Here is a 13,116-nt window from a genome sequence, read left to right as displayed (position 1 = left end):
AAGCTAGACTACCATGGAAAACATGGAAGCACTGGACGGCCGTTTCGTCCTGTTATGGGAATCCTCAGCAGTGCTCATCCACGATCTAGCTTCAATTGACTCACGCTTTCAACTATGAAAATACTAAATCTCCACAAAACCTCTTCTTTCATGTATATCAATGGGTAAACAGATCAAGGACGTAAGAAAAATCAATCACTTACTTTAAAATTGTTAACATATTTAGTATCACAACTTTTTGACCGATTCAAGCGTAAACTGTAATACAAATGATAAAGGAGAAAAAGTACAATCTATATGGGAATGATGAGATTGCAACTGTTAAGACTCACATTAAAGTTGTAAGATATTGAATATGTACTGAGAATACCAGAGACTTCCTATGATACTAACACAATCAAAATATACATTAACATAGGCTAAGGAAGTCATTCAAGAACTTACTTACTTTACTTACTTACGCTTGGAGGAGCATTGGCCGCTTATCAGCATTCTCCATCCAACTCTGTCCTGGATAATCAACTGAAGTTATTTTCAGTTGTTATTCGTCCTATTTATGTCTGATTCCAATTCTCGATGCAATGTGTTCTTTGACCTCCACTTCCGTTTCCCTACTGGATTCCTAGTTAGCGCTTGTATTATGATGTAGTTTGATGATTTTCACAATTTACGTCTTACTTTCACTATTTTTCTCTTCAGCTGCAAGCTGGTTTGTCTTTTCCTCAGTAGACTGTTGCAGATTGTACCCAGGCAACAGACATTGGGTATCTTTTATTGAAAACTTTCTGTAAATACTTGTTCGTAGTTGATGATGGTTGTGGTAGTTTTCCAAGTTTTAACTCTGTACACTAGAACTGTCTTGATGTTCGCATTCAAGCTTTTGACTTTGATATTGACTGACAGTTGTTTTGATTTCTATATGTTCCTCATCTGTAGGAATGCAGCCCATAGTTTGTCAGTCGTCGCCTTTACGTCTCCATCAGATCCTCCTTGTTCATCGATGATGCTTCCCATGAATGTGAAAGATTCCACATCATCCAGATTTTCTCCATCAAGTATGTTTGTCTTGTTGTTCTCAGGGTTGTATTTAAAGACATTGTTTTTCCCCTTGTGTATGTTGAAACATACTGATGCAGAGACTGTTACTACTCTGTTTGCCTTCATCTGCATTTGTTGATATGTATAGGATAGAAGGATCAGGTCATCTGCAAAGTTCAATTCATCTACTTCGTACTTTCCCTCAGATTTCGAGGTCTTCATAATCCATTCGATCATCATCATTAGAAAGAGAGAGGTAGAGAGTAAGCAACCTTGTCTAACTCTTATCAACTCTTATTAATTCACATGAAATCTCATATATTCAAATAGAACGACTTGAATGAAAGCTAACCAATATAAAAGGTGAAATATACCATATAAGAAATAACTTACTGTGGAGTTACTTTCTGGTTCATCTTATTACTTTTTATAAATAATGAATCTAATGGAAACCATGGTTCAATTGGTTCACGTATTCCATATGTACAACATTTCTTTGTTGTATTCGAACATGCAACTGGTACCTTCTCTACATTAAGAAAGATCAATAAAATAAAGAAGTTATAACATCGCTGCTTTGGAAATATTGTGAAAACATAAGATCATGAAGTTTCATAACCATTATAAGATCAGAACTGGGTTTTGTGAAGATTTCAATATTTTACATAGTTGAAATCAATAGTCAAATTGAAGCTAGACTATCATGGAAAACCTGGAAGCACTGGATGGACATTTCGTCCTATTGTGGGACTCCTCAATGGCAGTGCGTGTCCACGACTTTTCCTGGGAGAGATTCGAACCCAGGACCTACTAGTCTCGCTCCAGACCACTTAACCGATAGACCACTGGGCCAGATGCTCACTGCTGAGGAGTCCCACAATAAGACGAAACGGCCGTTTAGTGATTCCAAGTTTTCCATGGTAGTCTAGCTTCAATTGACTCATGATTTCAACTATGCAATATAAGATCTTTAAAGTATTCGAACTAAAAATCAAAGATAATTATTATAAGCAAAGATGGATAATGGATAGCATCGGAATCCAAGAAGCACGTTTCGTCTTATTCGTCAGCTGGATGTACTTGCATCTCAAAGTTGATGTTCCCTCTGGAACTCCAAACCATTACCGTTCACTTTAAACGCCATTGCGTTATTCACTTAGCTACTAAGTCCTGAAAGCCGCTTGGTTGTGCAATGAGGTAAAGTTTAGATTCACTTGGTGTTATTTTGTTTGAATTTTCCTATTGACGTTTAGGAGTGCAATTGATGGGTCTCTTATTAGCCAATATATGCATATTGTGTATATTGCCTCGATATATACTTAAAACAGCTGACGATTCCAAAATGGGACGAAACACGTATCCTGTAATTCCACTGCTATCCACTATTCATCCTTGCTTAGTAACCGATAGTTTTCTATTGAATAACTACTAACCTGAAATAGAGTTTGTTGGATCTTTCTTTTTCATAGTATTTTTATTCTAGATTAAAATGAAATAAAAATTATTATAGTTAATTTATGATTACTAATTAACATTGATAATGAGTAGTATATAAATTATGAGGTTATTATTAACTTGTAGCCTTTATGACTAACCTATTGTAGTGAACAGAATACAGGTGGGGAGAATTGAATGTATATGAGCACTGAAATACATTTAATGCCTAACCATAGTTATATACTACTTATGTGGATATAAGTAACCCACACCACAGTGTTAATGTACGAACTTAATGATACTACCAATTAAAGGATAGTAGCTTATTAACCTGACTAATAACATATAAACACGTACGACAGTCTAAAGTCTTTATCGGTCCTTCTTCTTAACTATCCCTGCATGATGAAGTCCAGAACATCAGTCTCAGCCTCTGCGATATAAATCATACATTTCAAACATACTGGGTTTATATACCAACTAAACAGACCACATTATACCACAAAATAGAAAACAACATGTGTACAAGAGTTAGTCAAATGTGGCTGTTGATGTGAGAGACTGTAATTAGTAGACTGGACATAACTCAAGAATGTTAAATCATATAACAATAGTCTATAGGTCAAAATAAAATCTCCGCCTGTAGCTCATCTAGAGTTACTGCCAGTCCCAAGCCCGGGTAAAGGAGGAGGGTTGGGCATGGGTTTAGCGACCCAATCCCGTAGAAAAACTAACTCACTAAAAAAACTCTAACGAGAAAACACGGCTGTCAAAATAAAGCTTGTAATAAGAGGAATATGAATATACATGATTTAGTTACTTAACAATTACACAATAAAAAAATATATGTATAGTCACAATTGATTGATCACTGCGTAGTGATCAATGTTATGTGTGTCAAGTCCTTCTTAGTGCTGATCGAATGCTATCGATCAAGTTACTATGTGACCACTAGTCTAGGTGGCTCGACACTGCGTGAACTATATTGAGATAAGATAGTGTTACTCCATAAATAGATTCCAACAGTTACCATTCATTATCTTCGTGACCATATAACAGAGGTTAATTAGTTATCTAACTGAAACACAAACTTGTGAGGGTCTTCTGAATTAGATCGAGATTGTTTACTCAGTTAAACTGACATATACACTCCTTCATAAGTATAAACGAATGAACACTTTTCTAAAATTCACTGTGCTTCTTCAAAATATTTACCATCAAATTAATGTTAATGTTTAGTTTAACTCAATCTTGTTGAGATTAGAACAAGAACAGTTGAAGTTAGACATTAACACCGTTGGATGCCAGCAGGCTTAGTGATCTAGAGATTAAGCGCTCTGTGGAAAACGTGAAAGCACTGGACTGCTGTTTTGTCCTAGTGTGGGACTACTCAGCAGTGCCCAGCGAGATTCGAACCCAGAACCTATCGGTCTCGCGCGCGACTGCTCAACCTCTAGACCACTGAGCCGGCTGGCATCCAACGGTGTTAATGTTTAACTTCAATCTACGAAATTTCGCCACCATCCACCATTGTCTCCAGTGAGTTGATATCTCACAACAGACCTAGTTGAATTCCACTGGTCACAACTTCTCACTAGAACTCCAAGAAATATCCGTTGAAGCCAGTCACTAGTGAGCATATAATTATTATCAGAAGGGGTTTTTTTGTGAAGATTTTAGTAATTTTATAGTTGAATTCATGAGTCAATTGAGGCTAGACCACCATATAAAACTTGGAAGTACTGAACGGCCGTTTTGTCCTATTATGGGACTCCTCAGCAGTGAGCATCCACTATTCCGTCTCGCATCTTAATAGGTTTAATAACTACCATTATGATCAAAAACATGTATATTCCAATAGACTCTTATAAGTATTCTACTATTTTCTGAGATAAACTACAATTTCTATTGAGATACTAAAGTGAACCGTCTTAAAAATGTTTCAGGTTGTGATGTATAAGTGTAAATCTATAAGTATTCTGATACTCCTATAATGACCCTCTAAGAAGAATGAAATACACATTAAATACAGTGTATTACAAATCAATATAATATTTATGCTAATTGTTTGTCGTCGATTCAATGTGTTGTATTTGGGAAAATTTAACATAATTCAATTTTCATTTACGTGACTCCATTGCCTTATGGATTAGACCTTTAGGTCTTGGGAATCGGCCTCCTAAGATATCCCCACCTGATTCAGTTTAGGAATCTGGGTAGTATCCAAGCCCTCGCAAAAATCGATGATACGCATATCTATTTGGTGCCTCCTTGTACCAATGTTTATGTGTTGAAATAAATAAATAAATAAAATACTACAAATTTCCACCTACCTGACTATTTTTTATATTTCAGATTAGCTACTTAAAAGTTATATAAGTAGTAAATAATTTTCTTATAAATTTGTTTTTTTATGAACTTACTGTTGTATTCTTAATCAAGCTATAATCAAATTTATTTTGTCCTTGAATTCCAGTAGTTGTAAAGTCTCCATCTTGATAATCGCTGACAACAATTTCTTCTATTGGATCCAGTTTAATTAGGTTTGGTAGTTTCTTTGTTTTATCTACCTAAACAACACATTAAATCATGTCATTTTAATTTCATTTGGTATTGTTTGTTTGAATCTTCGCATTGATGTTTAGGATTGCAATTGATCAGTCTCTTATTAGCATATGGGCATACTGTGCGTATTGCCTCGATATAGCCTTAATTCACAAGCTTTATAAGCAAAAATGGGTAGTGGATATCAGTGAAATCCAGGACGCGCGTTTTGTCCTACTTGGGACTCGTCAGCTTGATGTGTCTGCATCTCAGAGTTGATGTTCACTCTGGGACTCAAACCCACTACCTTTCGCTTCAAACGCCATTGTGTCATCCACTCAGTTACTGAGTCCTGATAACCACTCGCAAGTACATCCAGCTGACGAGTCCTGGATTCCACTGCTAGCCACTATCCATCTTTGCTTAATAATAGTTTTATTGTTATAGTCTTGAATATTTATCATGAAGATAAATAGAGAAATTATAATTAGGAAATAATAGCTCAGCATGATGACGTAAAAGTTTGGCATTGAATTGTAATACAATCAGGAAGGTCATAGAAACAGAAATAAATCAGTTGATGGTAAAAGGTTTGTAGAGAAGATAGAAGAAGCAGCAGTAGATATTGAATTACTCTTGGCAGATTTCTACTAAGCTTGTAGATGATTTTGGACTCAGAGCCCATCTTTATTGAATGACTTGTGTTCACAAGATGTTCGATTATTGAACTTCTTATTAAACATTTTCAGCATGTTTTTAGCCAAGCCAGGTACTTACTTACTTACTTACGCCTGTCACTCCTAGTGGAGGAGCATAGGCCGCACACCAGCATTCTCCATTCAACCCTGTACTGGGTAATCCTTTCCAGTTCTTTCCAGTTAACATTCACGTTTTTCATATCTGCTTCTTTTTACCGACGTAATGTGTTCTTTGGCCTTCGTCTTTTCCACTTCCCTTCAGGATTCTATGTGAGGGCTTGCCTCGTGTTGCAGTTTGTTGATTCCCTTAATGTATGTCCGATACACTTCCTACGTCTTTTCTTAATTTCTTCTTGAGCTGGAAGCTGATTTGTTCTCTCCCATAAAAGGTTATTGCTGATAGTATCCAGCCAGTGAATGTTGAGTATTTTGCGTAAACATCTGTTTATAAATACTTATACCTTCTTGACGACGGTTGTAGTAGTTCTACACATTTCAGCTCCGTACAGTAGGAAGCCAAATCAGGTAATTTCCCTAAATTCTTTTCGATAAAGTACTCATCAAACAATCTATATAACTGGCTTCATATGAGCGGATAAATTGTTATATACATATAAAGTTAGTCAGATAAGATTATTTAATCCTTAAGATTGCAGATGAACAATGATCAACGGAAGAATACTATTTACAACGTTGTTATGAAGAATGTTCTTTTTAAAGACTCAGATATCCTCCTATTTCTGACGTTTATAACTCTATCACCCATAGAATCAATGTTTATGTAGAGTATTTTCTTTCAGAAGGGGTTTTATGGAGATTTCAGTATTTTCATAGTTGAAATCATGAGTCAACTGAAGCTAGACCACCATGGAAAACCTTGAAGAACTGGACGACTGTTTCGTCCTATTGTGAGACTCCTCAGTAGTGCTCGTGCGCGATCCCACCTCACGAGATTCAAAACCAGAATCTATCAGTCTCACGCCAGAGCGCTTAACCACTAGACCACTGAGTCGAGATCCGATGGTGCCAATGTCTCACTTCAACCAATCCACGAAGTTTGAGCAACCGTTCATCAATTGTCTTCAATGAGTTCCTATCTCACAACAGACGTGGTTGTCAATAAATATCGAAAGATACCCATTTTATTTTTGTTTTACAATAAACTTACCTTTAATAAGTTACTATTTGTATTTGGATAATTGGCTTGATATTTCAGTTGTTTACCTACAATAGAATATAGTTTACATATTAATAATTAATATTTATGATCTATGAGATGATGAATACGTTAATGTTTATGCTGATGACGTCTTTCAGAAGAATGATGAAAGTTCCACAACCAAATCATTCAGCTCAAAGAACAAAACTCCTAAAGTGTGCATCCACGATCCCAGTCATTAGTAACTGGCTTTAAGAGATATTTCCTGGAGTTCTAATGAAAAGTCATGATCAGTGTAGTTCAACCAAGTCTGTTGTGAGACAGTAACCCACTGAAGACAATGCTGAATGGTGGCGAAATTTCTAGGATTGGTTAAAGTTAGACATTAACATCGCTAGATGCTCACCGGCTAATTGGTGTGGAGAATAAGCGTTTGCTCGTGAAACTGAATGTCCCGTGTTCGAGTCACTCGAGCAAGATTGTAGATGCGCACTTCTGAGGAGTTCAACACTAGGATGAAAAGGCAGTCCAGTGTTGTCAGGTTTTCCAACAAAATCAAACGAATATCTATTTTCTTCATCATAGCAATCAATATTCATTGTTTTTTTTCAAAGTTGAAATCATGGGTCGATTGAAGCTAGATCACCATCAAAAACCTGAAAGCACTGGACGGCCGTTTCGTCCTAATATGGGACTTTTCAGCAGTGCGCATCCACGATCCCGCACTCGTGAGACTCGAACCCAGGACCTATCAGTTTCGAGCCAGAGCCTTTAACCCACCTGAGCTACAAATCTTCTCCATTATTTCAAATAGTAATCTTAAATATTGAATGACCTAATTCGACTACTGTACTTAAGACCTTTCGTAGTAAAATGTAGTTGTCTCTGTTATCTTTATTCACAAATCTTTATTATTATTATTGCTTGAACATCATTATTAATCTCCCCAATACATAATTCATTCACTTCGCATTCATCCCACCCTATTATTTCTCTCACCATGCTCACTTATGCCTGTTACTCCCAATGGAGTATAGGCCGCCGATCAGCATTCTCCAAATCACTCTGACCTGGGCCTTCCTTTCTAGTTCTATCCAATTGTTGTTCATTTTTCTCATGTCTATCTCCATTTCTCGGCGTAATGTGTTCTTTGGTCTTTCTCTTGTCATTTAGCCTTCAGGATTCTATGTGATGGCTTGCCTTGTGACACAGTTTGCTGCTTTCCTTAATATGTGTCCTATCCACTTCTCTCACCTTATCTGACACATATTTATTCTAATCATCATAGATCTTAGAAATTTCACTTAACATATAAGCTAATTCAATTTAACATGATGAGACTATGATTTATGGACGAAACAATTAGATATAAGATAACAGATCTTGGATTTTGGAGCAAAATTCAGTCACCCCACTGGCTAAATATCGTCTTGGCATTATAGCTGATGCCGGTTCGTGATGAAAACTCCAAATCTAATTCGTAACCCTTAACCAACAACTTTAAATCATAAATCTAATCCCTCACATTAGTTTATCATCTTCATTTAGTCCTGGTTAGTAGGAGGACATAGGAAAGGTAGCGGAAAAGAGGAAGGCCAAAGAACACATTACGTCGGGAGGTTGAAACGGATATGAAAAGGTTGAATGTTAACTGGAAAGAACTGGAAAGGATTGCCCAGGACAAAGTTGGATGGAGAATGCTGATGTGCGGCCTATGCTCCTCCACGAAGGGTAACAGGCGTAAGTAAGTAAGTAAGTAGGAAGGCATTCCAAAAGTCACTTCAGCGTCCGTCAAAGATCATCCATAACTTATAGTCTCATTGAACCTGAAGAGACAACTATAAAACTTACCCTTAAAGTAAGATATAATCTTCAATTGATCATGAATATCATTATGATTATTGAATAGAAGGTGTATTCTGACAGGGTATACAAAAAAAGATAAACAATAATATAAATAAAAGGAAAACGAAATAGTCTATACAAATTTGTTTGGTTGAATCTTCCCATTGATGTTTAGGATTACCACAATGAGGTATAACAACTTAGACCGATGTATATGTGTGCCTGATCCTACGTTGTAGCTGACTAACTGACTGACTTAGGATTGTAATTGATCAGTCTCTTATTGGCATATATGTATCTTGTATAGATTGCATTGATATTGCCCTAATTCACGATGGAGAGTGGTTAGCAGTGAAATACAGGAATCGCGTTTTGTCCTTTTTGAGACTCGTCAGCTGGATGTACCTGTATCCCATAGTTGATGTTCACTCCAGGTAATACATATAGTATTCACATATGCCAATAAGAGACTGATCAATTTCAGTCATAAATATTAATGGAAAGAATGGAGTAAACAATACCATGTGAAGTTAAACTTCAACCCATTGCACAAGCAAGTGGCCATCAGGACTCAGTAACTGAGTAGATAACGCGATGGCGTTTAAAGCGAACTGTATTCGGTTCAAACCCGATTGATGGCAATTAATTAGTCGTATATAGATAAATATTAATATAATCGACCACTCTCTTTAAACAGTTAGGATGAATAGCTTAAATAGTACCTTATTTCAAAAACCTCGAAGAACTAAGGAGAGATTAATTTAGTTTGTATCGTCTGTCGTAAATTCCTATAAACTGAGGAATTAATAAATTGACAGAAGTTAGAAATACAAACCATAGGATCCCAGCCAAAGCTCTTAAATTCATCGGCTCGACCATTCATGATGCCGTGAATGTGGCCAGCTGATCAGGCCCATGGTAAAATGGAATGAATATCTTGTGTTTCTAGTTTTTCAATGACTGTTTATCAAATGGTATATAAACTGCAAGATTTAACAAAGCTTAGATCCGTAACGGTAAATTTCTAGAGCCAATGAATAAGTATCTTTTCTTGATGAGGTACTGTGAACATTGAAGTCACTAACTTCTAGTCTTATCCATGTTGGTAGATGTAGACTACTTGGTTAGGGTCCGCGTGACTACCGTAACCAATGGTTGGAGACTGTGGGTGACATTGTCCAGAACCGATCACTATGGTCTAGGTGTATACACTTTTTGTCTTCCTTTAAACTATGAGATTAAAACTGCTTCATATCTTTGTTGCCATTGCAAACGATTTTTAGTCATGTCATTCAAGGTCTCTAGCCATCGGTTGTTATCATCTGTCGGATCCCAACCAGGTAATCTACACCTACCAACATGCCTTATTCCATTTGTCAGCGATTTCATGGATTCGTGCCACGTTTTGGTCTGGACACATCTACCTTTCTTCTAACTTACTCCTACACCATAAAACATTGCAAGTAGGGGTAGTCGGTGGTTGGGCATATGTAACACGTGTCCCAGCCATCCTAAATGATGAAGTTTCACTATTTCATCAATCGATTTGCCATTCCTTACCTAGTAACCGTTTCCTAACAACTGCATTACTTACTAGCTGGTATCACTATATAGTAACCAAATGCACTACAACATAAAATTACAGTATCACTTAGTAAAATCTTAGAACCATACAGTGAATACCTCATTTGGAAAATATCAATCAATGGTCTCAATCTTGACTGTTCCACACCAATTATTCTTTGTTCTTGTTCCCTTTTCTTGGATCTTTTTAACCTGTTGCCTCTAGGCATTTCTTTTTTCGGCTACTGATACATACTACTTATATCTATCGACATCAGTAGCACACACTACATGATTAATCTAATTAGTTTATAGTATATTGTAAGTGAATAAATTAGAAATAGTAAATGAATTCACTCTAGTACATTGAATAGAACATATATGACTGGTTGGTAAAAGTTATATTACGTTTCTAGTTACAGCGTATGGATATAGGATCGCTGTACAATGTTGAGATGATAAATAAGCAATGTTGACTTGAATAAGTTAAATGAAATTATGAGATTCACGATCTGAATTCATGTGGGTCATTTCCAGTAGTTGAATTCACAAATTAACTAAGGCTGGAACACCATGGAAAACGTGAAAGCACTGGACGGCCATTTCGTCCTAGAATAGGACTCCTCAGCAATGTGTATATCCACGACCTCACGTCAGGGACTTGAACCCAGGTTCTAAGATCTTACACGTGAACGCTTAACATGTAGACCATTGAGTCGGCATTCAATGGTTTTAATGGCTAATTTCAACCAACGACACTGTGCAGCTGTCCACCATATGGGTGAGTCTAGTGGAAGACTATGTATTTTATCATGTGAAGTTAAAAGAAAATAATATTGTTTGGCGAGTGCAAAGTAGATTAGTTTTGTATTCAGGAGATCAATATTAATAATAATAAATGAATAAGGATAAGAAAAACAATTATATTTGTTTGAGATGGGTTGTGAATACACTCGTCAGATTATATCATTCAGTATCTAAGGTTACTATTGATTAATTGGCCTTTTGGTTGGCCGGCGGAGGAGAAACGGTTGAAGATATTTCTTTCGTACAAAATCCTCCCGTCTACTAATCCGAATGGCTAGTGATTCTGCCACCTGGAGGACTTTATGTTTGAGAGACTTTGGTGAAAAATTGATGACCCAATAAATAATTGAGAACGATAGGTTTATACTACCACGATGATGAGTTTGTACTGAAAGGGCCAATACTGAGCTGTTCACTTTTTTTCCTAGTACTTTTCTTAGCTATGCTGAGAGATGTTCGCGAGCACAAAACTGTCCATTCCTTGAACTTCGATCAGTGTAATAAACGAGTTGAACAACCTGGTTAATTCATCTTTCAATCTCGGTATCACCAATTGAAGAAGCTCAGGAATCATTGGGTTATTTCTTCAGATTTATACTGAGCGATTAGACCAGTAGGAATACATCTACAAAGACTGTATGAATTATCAAAGGTACACAAATCAGGTATTGTATTGTGACTAATTCTAGATATAACTAATTGTTTGGTAACTATATTGAAACCACTCCACAAAAAAAACTGTAGAGAACTAGATAAAGTATGTGTTACTCTTAGCCTCTTTACCACTGAGTCCACATACAACGGCGTTTGCACGCGAGACTGAAGGTCCTGGGTTCGAGTCCCGCATGCGAAATTGTGAATGTAAACTGCTTAGGAGTCTCGTAGTAGAACAAAAAGACCGTCAAATCCTTCCTTGTTCTTAATAGTGGTCTATCATTATTATTATCAATATTGATCTTTCGAATACAAGACTAATCTATTTAGCATTCACCACATCATATAAAAAGACATAGTCTTCCACTAGATATTGTAGTGGCCTAATCTTATGAATAAAACACGATTGGTATAATGGACATAGTTATTATTGTAACCAATTGAACCAGTGATTGTTTTACTGTACGTATTTGTTTAAGTGTATCAAAAAGAGCCTCTTCCGTTGCTTTGTGACCTTGTACGAACTCATGTACGCTCAAGAGTCCCACTTGTAAACTTTGGCATGATCTCAGTATTAGTTCGATACCACGAGATTGTCAACAAATACATCGTACTATAACCTTCAATTACCTTCTGGTATTCGGTCTATGGAAGGATTTAACCTAGTAACTGGCACGTAGTTTCTTGTAGTGTTGATCATAGTCAACCGTGACTGAACGCCTACTGCCAATATTCTCTTATCTTATCTAATCTATATTTTATTCAGATCATGAATCTCACTGTCTTGTATCGTATAAAAGTTCTATTCTTCAAAATTTATCAAAGATTCTTCAAAGGAAAGCAACAAGAACTCACTGATTTGCACTATTACATTCATTAGAAGGTTCATATGTCATTTTATTGGGATATTCTAATCAATAAAACAGAAAAAAATAAAACTGTAATGCTGAAGGTAGGTTCTTTCTATATAAACTTACTTACTTACACCTGTTACTCCCGATGGAGTATAAGCCGTTGATCAGCATTCTCCAACCCACTCTGTTCTGAACCTTCCTTTCTAGTTCTATCCAATTTTTGTTCATTCTTCTCATGTCTGTCTCCAATTCTCGGAGTAATTTGTTCTTTGGTCTTCCTCTTCTCATTTGGCCATCAGGATTCCATGTGAGGGCTTGTCTTATGACGCAGTTGGGTGATTTCCTCAAAGTGTGCCCTATCCACTTCCAGCGCTTCTTCCTGATTTCTTCATCCGCTGAAATCTGGTTTGTTCTCTCCCACAGTAACTTGTTGCTGATAGTGTCTGGCCATCGTATCCAAAGTATCTTGTGTAGACAACTGTTAATAAACACTTGTATCTTCTGGATGATGGCTTTC

The 13,116-nt window shown here is 36.5% G+C and overlaps 1 protein-coding gene across 1 annotated transcript in view; it reads right to left on the bottom strand.

Moving 5' to 3' along the window:
- The window catches only part of Smp_139860 (putative o-linked n-acetylglucosamine transferase, ogt), a gene marked incomplete at both ends in the record, with an annotated part of 66,500 nt that overhangs the window by 51,659 nt on the left and 1,725 nt on the right, over positions 1 to 13,116 (bottom strand). The window contains 2 exons of the mRNA XM_018795255.1: positions 204 to 258; positions 1,432 to 1,567. Of these exons, the coding sequence (XP_018649586.1) occupies positions 204 to 258; positions 1,432 to 1,567 (191 nt within the window). The remainder of the gene's footprint in view (positions 1 to 203; positions 259 to 1,431; positions 1,568 to 13,116) is intronic.

This window comes from Schistosoma mansoni, chromosome 2 (genome assembly GCF_000237925.1).
Source record: "Schistosoma mansoni strain Puerto Rico chromosome 2, complete genome".
NCBI classification, from domain to species: Eukaryota; Metazoa; Platyhelminthes; class Trematoda; order Strigeidida; family Schistosomatidae; genus Schistosoma; species Schistosoma mansoni.
This window is presented reverse-complemented; position numbering and strand designations above follow the sequence as displayed.